General features: G+C 32.9%; 1 protein-coding gene across 3 annotated transcripts in view; it reads left to right on the forward strand.

Moving 5' to 3' along the window:
• Window positions 1-16,433, forward strand: part of LOC116847875 (venom allergen 5-like) — a 53,094-nt gene that overhangs the window by 31,992 nt on the left and 4,669 nt on the right. For 2 of the 3 annotated variants that reach the window (XM_032823357.1, XM_032823354.1), the window contains 2 exons: window positions 6,990-7,150; window positions 14,406-14,506. In XM_032823357.1, the coding sequence (XP_032679248.1) occupies window positions 6,990-7,150; window positions 14,406-14,506 (262 nt within the window). Of the gene's footprint in view, window positions 1-6,989; window positions 7,151-7,976; window positions 8,270-14,405; window positions 14,507-16,433 lie in introns of those variants that run through there. The other variant, XM_032823355.1, reaches the window with a different exon arrangement.

Genomic DNA, 16,433 nt, shown 5'->3' on the forward strand with positions numbered 1-16,433 from the left:
AGCTCCTCTCTCGCAGAAACTGAGAGGCAATTAAAAGAGGAATTTTTTACCCTGACGCTGCAATAGGAAATAAAATTCAAATTAAACATTCGATATTCTAAAAATTTTTTCATATAGTACAATAAATACGTAACACGCATGACTAATTAACAAAGATAAAATCAAGTACGTTATAAGCGGAAAATCAGCTCATTCAAATCGTGCGAAAGATATCCATTAACAAACACCATAAAACAAACAAACAAATGAACGGTGCTTATTTTTTTAGGAACGGTGTTTACCTTTCCAAAAATTTTATCAAAATCAGGGGCTTTATTAAAGTTAAAAGAAATTGACTCAATTTTCTTTAACGAATATAACATCTATCAATCATCTAATAAGATTTCTTTATTCCTTATTGTGGAATTTTGTGGTAAATATTCTTTTAATTATTTATTCACACTAACGTTCTCGTTATATCTTTTGTCGGCAATGTTCAAATTAAATGAGAAAAACGAATTAACGAATTAATTTTAACGAATATAACATCTATCAATCATCTAATAAGATTTCTTTATTCCTTATTGTGGAATTTTATGGTAAATATTCTTTTAATTATTTATTCACACTAACGTTCTCGTTATATCTTTTGTCGGCAATGTTCAAATTAAATGAGAAAAATTAAATGTATATTGACGCGTAGTCAGTTACCATATCGCACGTGATCATTCACTAATCTTCTTTAATTAATATCTCGACTAATTTTTTATCCTGACGCTGCAATAGAAAATATTAAATTCAGCATTCAATAATATCACAAAACGATATAAGACTTTTACCTTCATCTCAATCCGTTCTACGTTCCCACAAAAATTGCGGAAGGAAGTCTGGAACGCCCTGTATATTTAAGTATCTCAATGCTTCCCGGAAGTGAGCAAATTAAAATACGCTGGATAAAATTTACTTATATTTGACCTATATTTTACCTATTTAAAATTTACGTAACTTATTGATGTTTAGGGTTCTAAGGTTTAAATGTCCTTAGAGTGCGAATACCAACTATCAGTAACATAATATCAATGTTATAATTTCCTACTCAACAATATAAATATAATATGACACGTGTGTTATATAACAGTGACATTGTTGTTATTAAATGCTGCATTCTGTACATATCATTGCTTACATAAGAAACAATGATTGCCAATTTGAGAATATTATTTTTAAATGGGTACCTTTTCCCCTGTGGCTTTCCATTCTGACAATTTGGAACTTCGACTTCATTCAATAAAAAGTGTAGAAGCCAATTTGCAATCGACGATACATACACGTATCAGTATCCACGGCAAATCGCTGATGAATCGCGTTCATTGAAATATGGGTGCTTCATTCTTATATATATATATATATATTTTTTTTTAATACGTTGTTAGATGCGCTTCTTTGTGCCTATGTTGTGCACAATGCTTTCTGAATGCGTTAAATAAGCGAGAAATAAGTCGCCGCACGATCGCGTATTCATGTAACATTTGAACATGACAATATAACGTTTGAAAATAAACGTCATCTTGACAACAACCGCGCAAATTGCAGCAACGTTTAAATCGCCAGACCAGTAGTGCAGCTGCAAATCACGTTACTACAATTTTATTGAGTGTTTCATAACTCGTGCGTGCTCGCGCGCACTACTTGCCGCTTGATTGAGCTTTCAAAGCACCCTCTGCACAGTCCCGATGTCTCTTTGATTTCTCTTTCATTAACGTATATTTCAATATTTTTTTTCTACTTTTTATTTTCCATTGGCTCTGAGAGAGAGAGAGAGAGAGAGAGAGAGAGAGAGAGAGAGAGAGAGAGAGGATTCGAAGAGGATAAAATCCAGCGAGGGCGTGTTTTATACGTATCAACAATTTAATGAAAGCTGTCGTAGAAATTGTAAAAATGTGCGTCATCCCTTTTATTTAAATAAATCACGATAGTACAAGCGAGCTCATCGGAACTTAAACTCTCTAGAACCCTAAACACGGGTAAAATTTACTCAGACCAACTTTTCAAACATTATCATTCTCAAAAACATATGTTTTGTTTCTCATTATAACTTCTATTAAATTTATTGAATCGCAAAGACATTAATAGATTCATGTTCCTAGATGTTTTCTACATTGATTAAAAAGAAATGATCAAATATCGATCATCTTTCCGGAAGTGAGCAAATTAAAGTACGCTGGATAAAATTTATCTATATTTGACCTATATTTTACCTATTTAAAATTTACGTAACTTATTGATGTTTAGAGTTCTAAGGTTTAAATGTCCCTAGAGTGTGAACACCAACTATCAGTAACATAATATCAATGTTATAATTTCCTACTCAATATAAATATAATAAACAATATAAATATAATATGACACGTGTGTTATATAACAGTGACATTGTTGTAATTAAATGTTGCATTCTGTACATATAATTGCTTACATAAGAAAAAATGATTGTCAATTTGAGAATATTATTTTTAAATGGGTACCTTTTTCCCTGTCCGACTTTCCATTCTGACAATTTGAAACTTCAACTTTATTCGATAAAAAGTGTGCAATAATAATAATAATAATATGACACATGTGTTATATAACAGTGACATTGTTGAGTGGGAAATTATAATATTAATGTAATGTTACTGTTAGTTGGTGTTCGCTGGGTTCCCACGACTATTACAGATAATTGAACTGTTCATAATGGTAGAGGAAAAGTTCAAATATAGGCCATGATTCAAAGACGAGCTATCAGTGTTTTGACTCTGTATGATGCAACAATCTATTGAGAAGGGTAATTTCCTTTAAAGGCGTGTAACAAAGCTTCATTGCACGACTGTTTTCGAGCCGACTTTAAAAAATTATACAAAATTTTCCATATTTAAACTTCCGAAAAGTTATATAGATATGTATATTTCATTTTTTATTTGGTAATATACATGTCATTGATGTATTTGCTTATGAGCTATAAATAGTATACGGATAGGAACTAAAGACCATAATTACTTTCATTGAAAGTCCGTTTAATAACAAAATATTCTTTAATATCATAAAAGGAACATTGTAGGTATAATGTTCAATGTGTTTTTGGGAACACACAATGATTTTGCAGAAACACAAGATGACGAAATGATTATGTATGTAATTTTTTCCATGAATATTAAGGAGAAATAAAATAAAATTCCTTTACCTTAAATGCTACATCTTAGTAAGAAATTTTGTGTTTTTAACACATTTCATATATCCAAAATAATCCATTCAAATTTTTGTGTTAATTTAACACAAGGTGAATATGTTAAAAAATAATACAAATACGTTAAAAACGTTAAAATATGTTAAAAAATAATACAAATATTATATCAGAAATTAACACAAGAAAATTAACACTTCCACTATTTTGAAACAAATTTTATGTAAAATTGATATATTTATAATGTCAAATGTAACATAATAAAAATGTTATTTTCACAGAGAAATATTTTATTCATCTCCTCTGCTCTGATTATAGATACACTTTGTATATTATAATCGTAAGATAGCGAAATTAAATTTTTTAGTAAAATTAACATCTATAATGTTAACCTATACTAAAGTATAAAATGTATGTATATAATTTCAATATTTAATATAATTTTAATATTTACATATATCAATATTGAATATATCAATTAAACTCAAAACATTCGAATATCACAACCATAATATATTAAACTAACACACACACACAGATATATTAAAAATTTAACAGAAAAATATTAACACAAGGACCAATTTTGTCACAAACACAAAATGTTTTTTACTATGTATGTAACTTTGAAATTACAAAAGTAGTGCATATTTGAATCCCTCTTGCAAACGATACAAACCTCTCTTTCTTCAGAAAAATGTGAAAAACTACAGTCTGTCAAGTAAGAGCATATGCGGCATAACTAGCAGTCAGTAAAAGGTATCGTTCTAATTCTTTCGTGAGTGGATAGAGGGAACTTTTGTTCTTCATGCATTGTCAAGAAAGAATCAGTTGACATTGAAGTTTTGTCAGATAAACATCTAAAACGCCATGAGTGCCGCGTACGCGTCGAGGCTGTGTTCCTCCGTTCCCACCCGAAAGATCCGAAAATGTCTCATGCAGCGGCTGTTAAATACATGGGGAAGTCGAAATCATTCGTGAGTAAGTGGGTTTAGCGATACAAAGAGACGAAAACTGTCGATGACTTGCCTGAACGTGGCTCGATAGGCAAAGTGTCCCCTAAAGCCAATAAAATGATAGTGAACTTGTTTTCGCGGAATCCTGGCTTAACACTGCGTCAAAGAGCAGCAAAATTGAAGCAGAAAGGTTTAGATATAATACACGAAACTATCCGAACCTATCTCCGTGCTCATGATATCAAATGGCGCAGTACAGTGAAAAAACCGTTGTTAGGTGAAAAGCACGTGACGAAGCGACTCGCTTGGGCGAAGGACAATATTGACCGAGATTGGAGCAATATAATTTTTACGGACAAAGCTTCTGTTTGAGAATATGTTATCGCTCCACGAGCCTGGTCAACTTCCACCAAGGTTGGTACAGCGGACCGTTAAACACCCAGTAAAGGTGCATCTTTGGGGCTGCTTTTCAAAACTGGGTTTCGGAGCTTTGCATCTGTTTACCTACTATAATCTGAATGCTCCGAAAATGCTCGAAATATACAAAAATCTTTATTATCGACTGCCGAACGTTGGTTCATAAAAAACAACAAGAACTGCATCCTGCAGGAGGACAATGATCCCAAACACCGCAACAAGCTCTGCAGCGAGTGAAAGAAGCAATCTGGCATCTTTACACTTGATTGGCCGTCGCAATACGACGCAAACCCAATCGATAATGTATGGGCATATATCAAGCACAAGCTTCATGAAAGAAAAGTATTCACTTTGAAGCAGTTAACTCAAGAAATTCGTCGCATTTGAAGGTTCTTACGCATGAATACGCCGTCAACTTGGTCGAAAGCATGCCTTAAAGATGCCAGGCAATTATCGACGTTGATGGTGACTGGACGCATTATTAATATAATTGCATCTTTGTTCGATCGAGTATAAGGTATCCATGTATTTGAAAATTGTATTAAATAATTTTTTCTACAAATTATTGGAAGTACAAATTAGTTCGGTCCGTTTTTTTGTGGTCAAAGATGCATTTATTTCAGAACAAAATGAATGAACAGATTAATCAAAGTATTGTCCATCGCTGGCTACTACTTTTTCCCACCTCTCAGGCAATTTTCGAATTCCATCTCGAAAAAATGTCTCGTCTTTTGAGGCGATCCAAGTTAGGAACCAATTTTCGATTTCTGCGAAAGAAGTGAACCGGTGACCTGCCAAATCGTGCTGCATCCGTCGGAACAACCAGTAATCAGAAGGAGCAATGTCCGGCAAATACGGCGGGTACGGTAAAATATCCCACTTGAGCGTTTCCAAATAATTTTTTACGACTTTTGCGACATGAGGCCGAGCGTTATCATGCAGAAGAATAACTTTGTCATGTTTTTGCTCGTATTCCGGCCGTTTTTCTCATAATGCATGGCTCAAACAAATCAATTGTAGCCTATATCGATGGCCCGTAATGGAATCGCCAGGTTGTAGCAGCTCATAGTATACAACACCCTTTTGGTCCCACCTTTTTGGTCACAGCATGACCTTCGAATCATGAATATTCGGCTTTGGTGTTGATGTTGAGGTCGATGGCAACGATTGACCGAGCATAGCGTAGTATTTTTTCTTCTTGAGGTTATCGTAGAATATCCATTTCTCATCCCCAGTCACAATCCGATGTAAAAAACCCTTTCTTTGTTGCCTTTGAATCAGCTGCTCGCAAGTGAAAAATCGCCTTTCAACGTCTCTCAGTTTCAGTTCATAAGGCACCCAATTGCCTTGCTTGTGAATCATTCCCATGGATTTCAATCGTACGGAAACTGCTTGTTGCGTAACTCCCAATAATTCTGCAAGCTCCTCTTGCGTTTGACTCGGATCTTCATCGAGTAATGCCTCCAATTCTTTGTCTTCGAATTTTTTTTGGCTGTCCAGAGCGAGGCTTGTCTTCAACGCTGAAATCACCATTCTTGAAACGTCGAAACCATTTCCTACATGATTTATCAGTTGGGGCATTGTCACCATAAACTTCTACAAGCATTCAATGCGCTTCAGCTGCACTTTTCTTCCAATTAAAGCAGAAAACTAAAACCTCCCGCAAATGCTGCTTAGTTAACACAAAATTTGACATATTCAACACAGTAAAAAATAGGGGTTTTGTATGAAACTCAAAGCGATATAAACTGAATATTATTGACAGATGTCTAACCTCTCTGAAACCACCGAAATCAGCTGTCACTATGAAACATTCATAACCAGAGCTATCTTTTGAAAACGGACCGAACTAATTTGTACTCCCAATAACCCGCACACGCTCTTACTTGACAGACTGTAAAAATCCAATTATTCCAAAAACGTCCCATTTACAAAAATAAAAGTAGATATCCCATTGCTTGATAACATATATATTCGTCCATAGTAAATTTAAACATTTTAAGATATAAAGAAAAAGGTGATATTTTTCCTCCATATTTGAACTTTTTCCTCCAATTTATACGCTGGACCGGACGCGAGACAAAGCTGACTTTTTCGTGCAGGAGATTACGTTTTATACGCGCGATCCTTCGTCCTTATTGATATATCTACGTCGAGTTCGGGATTGCCGGCGGGGCAAGGAAACCGGCGCTTTGTCTCCAGCGTGCATTTTAAACGCCGCGATAATTAATGTCTTTATGAAAGTGACGTTAACCGTCGGGAATAAATACGGCGACAAACGTGGGTCCCCTCATGCGATTTTCACGCCGCCGGCGTAACGAGCGCTTTCGACGTGAATGCGAGAGTTCGACGCGCTTTTTTTTTATCCATCCGATGAGCGAGAGCATCGATGAACGATCAAAAGATTGCCGGTCGGTTCGCAGGCAGGTTCGCGGTAGGACAGAACATCGCTCGCACATGGACGACCAGGCCCCCGGGACCTTACGACGGCGAGCCGAGTTGGCGACGACAAATTTCTAGTTGGTTCAACGAAGTGCAGTACTACCACACGGGCTACAGCAAAGCCACCGGACATTATACACAGGTGCGTAATATAAAGAGAAACCGACAAAATCGCGGAAAAAAAGAATGGCGGCTTCTCTAGCAGCACATATTAGTTGACCAACGTTGCAGAGAAAAAAGAGAGATTCTACATTGGCCGCTATAGATTCAATATCGGTTCAATGCTTTATGCTGCTCTGGATTGAAAAGCGCTGCCTTGCTCGAAGTCTTGCTTCTCTACCTCGAATAAATAATAAAGAACCTAATAATTAGATAAAACACTTAAAAAAAAAATAAACCGTCTTCAAAAATCTCAAAAGTCTCACAAAATATAAAGCAATTTTGAATCAATATTTTTGTTAGAAATAGAATATTTGAAACTTCGAAACTTCTTGAAACTCTGAAAGGTTTCAAGTTTCGAGGACTCGAAACTTCGTGCTATTTTCATGATTTGAAACTCTCGAAATCTGAGGCAAAGATAGCAGACTAGACTCGGAAAGAATTCAGATGTTAGTATTTTTAAAAATTTAGATAAAATTTAGATAGATAAAAACTCTAAAGAATTTAAAATGTTATCTAGTTTTAATTTTTTCATATTAAAAAAAATTATTTTTATCCAGTTTCCATATAATATTATGTTGAATATTCTATTGAACTATTCTAAAATTTGATCCTTTGAAAAAAAATTTGGTTGAATTTTTAGTTCCTGACTAAAGGCACTTTTTTTGATAATTAAAATGTTGATAAAATTGTTTTCTATTAATAAAAATAATTATCTGTTTTAAATGTTGAAGATTGGTCTTTTCAATGAAAAATTACACAGAAGCCTGTCTCATGCGCAGTTACCCTTTTTTTAATTAACATTGCAGGTTTGGGTAGTTTCAAATTTCAAAAATTCCAATAGTTTCGAGGGTGCTTACAAAATTTTGGATTCGAGTTTCAAGAACTTAAAAATCAGGTTTCAACTTATCTTTAATTTTTATGGTCTCTACGATTTTATTTCGCTATTCAAATAATATTGCACAGAGAAAAATATTATTTTATTGTTAAGAGTCGCGATCGTACGGTTTAGGCTTTTTTCTTTTTTTTCCTTTTTACTTTTTTTAAGGAGGTTTAAGCGTTCGACTAAATAAAAAATAAATTTGTTATATGTACATGATATAAAATTTAATTAAATTAACAATGCGTAAAAATATCAATAATCTTAATCAAAAATATAATAAAAGAATTTCAATAATCTTTACGTTAGTTTTAAATTCATTATTTTTTATTTCTATATTTTATATTTTTAATTTCTTTTAAACTAAAATTAGAATTTTAATGGAAAACTACTATGATATTAAGGACTAACATATCTACATTATACACAAATGTCGCAATTGATCGTCTTGTTTGGAAAATACGACGATGGAAAGTTTATATAATTTATAATAATATTCGAAATATACATATTTAAATATTTACATACTTATTTTTATTATCTGTGCATCTCTAGATTCATTAATGCACAAATGAATCATTAATAAGAAAGATAAAAAGATTATATAATAAGAAAGAATTAAAGAAAAAAATTATATTTTTATATTTATAATAATTTATCTTTTTTGCGCTGACTTCTAATATTAAAAAATATTAAAAGAATTAGAATATTAAAATAATTATATAACTACATACTAAGGAAACAAATATTTAATATTTGTAGCTATATAGTCACGCAGGGAAATAATTATTATAAATTATAGTTACAAGAGAACTATTTTTTATTTAATTTTATTATAATATTAATTATAATAACCTTATGCATATTATTACTATTATTCTAATGTTAAAACAATAAAAAAATATAGTTAGAGTAAACAATAATTATAATTTTATCTAGATCAACTATTGTTTCTCTCACTGTACATATTAATTCAAGATTTTATATTTCTATGGTTTTTGAGGTTTTTGAAAACACTTTATCTTTTTTGAACAACAGAACTTTTTTTCCGATTAATATCAAGTAGTGACTTTACTTTAACAGCATTTTAATTTGAAATTTAATTGCATACAGAAATGTTATATTGAAAATTGAAAAATTTTAAATAATGACCTTTCGACATCCTCGCTAAAGCAAAATGATCTCCAAATTGTTCGAAGAATCTCTCGGTAAAATAAAATTTATGAGTTTAGAGACACTTTATACATAACGGATATAATAATTTTCCTTGTGTTTATTAATGTTTTTATTGGCATTAAGAATTTATGTAGAATTTGGCAGTTTAAAAATGATGAAATAAAGGAGTCAGGTAAGGACAAAGATAGTGTCAAGAAGCATGTCGCTATAGTATAGAACTTTAAGAGGCTGGACAATATTTGTACAATTCGGTACGAGGCTAAACGGGAGTGAAAAGAAGACGTTAGTATGTTCAGGATGGGATTTCCTGCCTCCAAGGAACGCCTTTGAAAGCAGAAGTCAGTACTTGCGAGACTTAAAGTGGATCCTAAATTTCGGCTCGGGTTGACACTTACTCGTCACTTATGTACTACACCTAATCCGTTTCGCGCTTCACAAACAACACAACACCCGCGACTTGCGACCTTAATTTCAGCAACGGAATCCTCAGACCGATCTTTTCCACTTTACCCAATTTCCAATATGTTAGACTGAGAGAAAAAATATCTAGGAAAAAAGAAATATTTATTCGGTGAGTACTAATAACTTATTTACATAAGTATAGATTCTTTTATTTAAATGGAATAAATAATTGTTTTCATATAAAGTTAAAAGATACTAAAAAAATGTATATATTCTTATATTTCAAGAATATTTATTCTCAGTGGAAAAGTATGTAGGAAAGACTATTTGGCCACGTTACATTTGGTAAGTTGGCAAAGTCGGTTATTTCTATTGTTCTTTAACATATTTTAGAATTAAGCAAGCAGGGGAGCCATCTTTGACTTGTTTAAAAATCTTGCTTGTTTAATTTTGTAACTTGTCAAGAAATGCTAGAAATAACCGACTTTGTGTTAACTTACCCCGATATTCAATTAACTCAGAGTCTTCTCTATAGTGGCACCAGAGTTGCAAAAATATCAATTAAATTTTCCTCAATTTAATAATTAATTTGAGTAAATAATTTCTAATTTAATTAATTGACGATTAATATAAGCCTATTCAATTAAAAATATTTTAATTAACCATTGACTTCAAGAAATCTAATTAAAAATCATTCAATTAATGATTAATTTGAAAGAATTCAATTAAAAACTGTTGCATTAACGATTAAAACGAGCGAAAATAATTAAAGATTATTCGATTAACGAACATAGATTATTGAACATAATTAAGGGTTATTTAATTGACAATTGATATAAGCAATATATATATATATATAAAAGCATAAATTCAATTCGATTGGTTATTATGAGCAATGTAAATAACTACAGTTATAATTTCGATTACTACTCTTTTCAGTTAAATTTGCTTATATCAATTGTCAATTAAATAACCCTTAATTACATTGACTATGTTCAATCGTTAATCGAATCTTTAATTACTTCGCTCGTTTTAATCGTTAATTCAACTGTTTTTAATTGAATTCCTTCAAATCAATCGTTAACTGAATGATTTCTAATTAGATTTCTTGAAGTCAGTGGTTAATTAAAATATTTTTAAATGAATAGACTTATATTAATCATCAATTAAATTCGATTATTAATTGAAAAAGTAATTAATTACTCGCAATTGTGAGTGGCACAAGTAAAAATGTGTCACTGGTGCCCACCGAATAATATTAATAAATGTTTTAACAAATGTTAAATAAGAAAACTTTAATATAAATATAAAATATTAAATTATATTATTTGTCAGACACTTTTTCTTTCAGTGTACGTATCTTCGGCTCGGCTAAGCTTCTGCGAATATCAACCAGATCGTGGAATATTATTTCATCGCAGCATGTAATGTCTCAATTATATCACAGATTCAACACGAATAAATATTCGTCGATTGAGGATAAAAAAGGAGTGAGATGTGTTATGAAAAAATTCATATTAATCTTCCGCAATAGCGGTCGATGCCATTAGCTATACTTCTGGGCGCGTACATAAGCACGCTATAAACACCTTTATGTCCTCCATTAAGAATCGTTCTGTGTTACATTGAAAGATAAATCGATTATTTATTCGTGATCTCGATCAATGATCCGATTGACTATTCAACGATCGCTGATTCGTTGCATCGGATTACAATAAAATACGTGTTGAGGCCGTAAAATAGGATAAACTCCCGGCTTATCGCGTCGTTCATCTGGTATTTTCGGAAATACGGAAAGGTCATCGGCGTAACTGAATATCGCGCGGGAGAGAGAGTTAACTTTTTGTCGCGCACGCAATTTGGAGTCGCGACATGACAAATGCCGAGTACCACTTTCATTCGTAGGTCAATGCCGAGAATCAAGCCTGTAAAACTCGCGATTTATAGGCGTCATCGGTCTCCGAACTACAGCTGACGCTTGTTAACTCGTTGTTGCTGATGTTGTCGTCGTTGTTCTATGAATTTTCATGAGATCGAGCTACGCAAAAGAACGTCTTTTCGAGACTGGCCGTGCGGAAAATAATGTTCGCTTCACGAACAATTTGTCACTTCGTCGAAAATATGTAAGATAAAAGCAGAGGGTTGGAAAATAACCCTATTACCGTTACAGGATACTTCGCCAACCATTTGGTGACGACGTTATTTATCTATTTCCTTTCGTCTGTAACTGCAATGCAATTACATTTCTCGGGTAATGGTGACGAATGTAATCGTCACTTTCCATATGTAGAATAGATTGACATCCAATGTCGACACTGATCTATTCTGCGTATGGAAAGTGTAGCAACAAGAATCATAATAGAAGAGAAAAATATATTTGTACAGAGTGTCCCAAACTGAAATACAAATACTTAGTGATTATACAGAGAGAATTGAATTTTTAACAACAAAAATCCCGTGTACATAAGTCAAGAAATATTTCGTTAAAAATTATTGCCAAGGAAGTTAGTACCTTTAGATTTTTCTATGTTTGAGGGAGATTAGAAACGAAGGTTTACTCGGCATCAGTTGACATAAGGAAAGGATAATTGACGCAAGAAAAGAACTTTACAACGATTTAAAAGCCTGTGTAGAAATAAGAGAAGGTGAGATCCTAAGAAACATGGAAGTAGCATGGAAGTGCGTTCATTAGCAAGGAAGGCATTTTGAACAATTGCTGTAAAGATTCTATCTTTTTTCTTCTTCCTTAATTTTGTATGAGAATTATATTAACTTTAAGAGAGCTGTTCCTGTTTAATTTAAATAAAAAATGTCACATAAACTCTTGGATGTTTAAATGGATGTTTGTTATGTTTGTTTTTGACTTCCTCAGCTCATAGTACGCAATCAAATCGCAATGTTGGTATACCCGCTCAATTTAAAATGTCATCAAAATTAAAAATGCAAAGAAAGGACGTATGAGAGCTAGGTGCAAGAAGGAAGTGCACAAATTTACGCGTTTTACGATTTTCGTTAATAACATCTTTAATGTAATACGCAACTCTGTAATTTGAATAAATTTGTGCACTTCTTTCTTGCACCTAGCTCTCATAGGCCCTTTCTTTGCATTTTTAATTTTGATTGTACATCTTAGAGCCTTTTAATTTAATAATTCTTGTTGGGAATATAAATATATATATAATAATTTGGACTCAAGGATCGGTCTAAGTATGGAAGATTGATTCGCCGTGTACGATAATCGAAGAAATTTCGATACGTGCGTTTAACATGCTGGACATATTATCCTCCCATTATCATATTAATATTAAAAAAGTAATATTAGTATCTAATAGCACTAAAACATCCGTGTTTACTCCTTACATGCCTTCTTTCAAATCTTACTATTAGTTAATTTTTGTTAAAATGTTATGCTCTACAACTTTTGTTTTGAGATATTTTTTTATTGAATTTATTGAATTATTTTGAATAATTGAAGGCAATTGTCAGAAAACATGATTTTTTTTATTCGTTTAACGTTCCTTGACAATAAATAATTTTTTACGAAATATTTTTAGATTCATTTTTATAGGAATTTTTCTTTTTAAATTCAATTCCCCCTATACGATCACCAAGTATTAGTACTTTAACTTAGGATATTCTAAAATATCTATGTTATTTTTATATTAGAAGAGAAAATGTGTAAGATATAAATATTATAATCAACTCTTACAACTGTATAATTTATTCCTTTTCTTTTCACATTGACATATAGTATTGTGGCACTTAATATTGTGTACACAAAAGGCAGGTCTTCATTTGTTGATTATCTTAAAAACGGTTCGTCGTATGAAAAAAATGATACAGACAAAAAATATTTATTTTTAATTTTCTATCGAGAAATATTAATGTGTTTGACATTTTTTGTATTCACACATAAGCTTTGCACATAAATGTAGACTTCCCCTTTTCCTTAAAAACCACTTTCTTAAATATTTTTAAACAAATCTTTTAGTACCAAAAATGAAAAGGACGTATTTTGATACGTTAATGCACCAATTTTCGTAGAAGTTGAAACTTAGACAGAAAATTCGAGTTTTTTTTAGGATTCCAGCTCAGAATGGGTGCATTTCTAAATATATGTTGATATAAAAAAGATTCTTTATTTTGGTCTGCAAAATACGCCTCTTAATTTTTTCCCATCAATTCCGAGACACTCTGTATATTACATATTATGTATCCCTTTAAAAAATAAGCAATCTTGACCCTGTGTTATTAAGGGCTGATTTGTCAGCAGTAATTTAAACTTAGATTTGAACTCTGCTCTAATAATGTGTGCGCGTTTAAAGAGTTTGAACAAAAATCTAAGTTTAAACTACTGAGAAAAATCGGTTCTAAATGCTCGACTATTAAGTCATCTCCTCACAGATTTACGGCGAAGTGAATCATTCGAGCGAAAATTTTTACTTAATGAAACATTCCCTCCCGTGAAGCCTGCGTCCTTTGCGGTTGCTGAAAAACTATTAGCGCTACCGCGGCGCTTTCCCTTCAAGAAAAAATCGACTCCCTCGGGTTGGTGAAAGAAACCGTGCGCGATCCGATAAGGATACAAAACACCTTGCACGTTCCCCTTGTCGCCAGTACTTAGCGCTTTAAGGATCTCAAGGCTCCTTTGGGCTGCGCCTGCCTCGGGGCAGCACGACGGGGCGTATTCAAAGAATATTCCGAGCGTAATCGGTTCTACACCTGCACGAGCAATTCGCCGCGTCTTTAAGAAGCGGAAAACATTCTGAATTAATTTCAGCTGGTGTGGGGCGACACCTTCCTGCTGGGATGCGGATACTCATTCTACTACGACCCGGCTCGCGGCTACACCAAGAATTACGTATGCAACTACGGGCCGAGGTAAGAACTCGATCTTGGGGGTACACCGGAGGTTCTCCTCCTCCTCCTCTCTCCTTTCCTCTTCCTCTTCTCCACTTCACTACTCCTCTTTCGCCGTTTCATCGGCATTCGGGTATGGAAATGCGAGAGATCCCGAGTCGAAACGGAGTATATCGTCGGGACTAGATTTTTATTCGCGGAAGCGAAATGCCTCTCCCATCCGCGGCGGACTCCTTATAATTCCAGGACAGTTTCCTTTTATGAATACGAATGACGTGCCGCTCCTTACGTATCGAAGATGTAACCGCGCTCTTCCGCGAACGAACACGAGCGCCGGTCTTGCACCGTAAAAACTTTCAATAAAAGGAGGAGAAGTGAAATATTTTCCTGAAAAGTGGGTGGCACACTACGCGGTGGAAATTCTTCAGGTTCGCGACCTTCACCCGCGCGGTGACGTATTAATTCTTATTGATGTGCGATGGATATTTCCGCGCGAGCGCGCGCACAAGATTTTCTTAAAGTGGTTGTCTCGTGAAATAAATTTCTTGGAGATTCTCTCTCGCCGGGAACATAGACTACGTATCGATTGTGAAATACTCGTATTATCTAACTGCTCGCGCAACTGGAAAAAGATTGACCGTTCGGAACTTGAGATATTTGCATAATTTTTAACTTTAATTTGCAAATCATATTAAAATTTTAATAAAAAAAACTACCATGAGAGAGAGAGAGAGAGAGAAATATTAACTCTTTTAGTCATAATGTATCATATGATACACTCTTTTCAGAGCAGTTTTTACGAATTTAAACTAATTTGTAGGGATTTCGAAACGGTAAATGTGAATTCATTGTGAAGCTTAGATTTTCTTCTAACAGAATCATCTGTATAGAACATTAAAGTTTGCAAATTTAATTATTCATAAATAAATTAATGTGAGAAAATAGTTTTTTTTTAATTTATTTGCCAAAAATATTGCAAAATAAACCTATGGAAAAAAATGGTTTGGTTGATACTTTTTGAGCTGTAGATGATGACGCAACTTCAAAAATTTCAAAATGCAAGATGACGAACTCAATATGACGAGCTAAAATTCCAAAAATTGGGATAAGTTATATTTCTTCTCATAAATGAGTAAAGTTGAGTCTGTGAATAATTTGAATTTCAAAAAAGTAAGTTCAAATTTGTGATCAACAACGCCAAAAACCCTCGGATACTGATTTTCGTGGAAATCGAGAATTTTAAAATTGTCGTCCGCCATATTGCATCCGCTATCTTGAATTTTCAAAAACTGACTTCAAATTCATAATTAGCGATCCCAAAAGCCTCCAGATATCGATTCAACAAAGGGAAAGGTTGTGCAAAAAAATTCGTGACTTAAAGAGTTGAAAATTAATATGATATTAAAGATCAATATAAGGTACTGTACACACATATGCAAGTACGGAAAAATAGAAAAAGACAACATTATTTCTAATACAAATAATTTGAAAAAACAAACATGCATCAAAATATATAATTTTTGTATATTTAGGTCCCTAATAGAAATCAACTATCTTACCCGTTTGTACCATAATGAAAAGAAATTGATTCATTAAGATTGTTTAATATAACTGTAATTTTTCTCATATGTTCTGTTAACAAAACTTTAATATGTTTATAATTTTATTATGTATTATATTTTTTACAATAATACTCTTTATAATTATATTTTTTATTAATTATGTTTATAATTTTTTAATTACATATAACAACATATATTCAAAACATCGCATCATATATTAGGACCTTAACTTAGTTTCCGCCCGCAAATGTTAGATGGCAATGCAAACAGTTCTAGTAGTCATTACTAACGAAACAGGTAGTTTGTGATTAATTTCGACATTTCTCGATAACATTCAGTCAGCATACACAATTATTTTCCTAAACAACAATTTCTTTTGCTTTGTG

This window comes from Odontomachus brunneus, unplaced genomic scaffold (assembly GCF_010583005.1).
Source record: "Odontomachus brunneus isolate Ranch 3 - 2012 unplaced genomic scaffold, Obru_v1 Obru_scaffold_084, whole genome shotgun sequence".
Lineage (NCBI taxonomy): Eukaryota > Metazoa > Arthropoda > Insecta > Hymenoptera > Formicidae > Odontomachus > Odontomachus brunneus.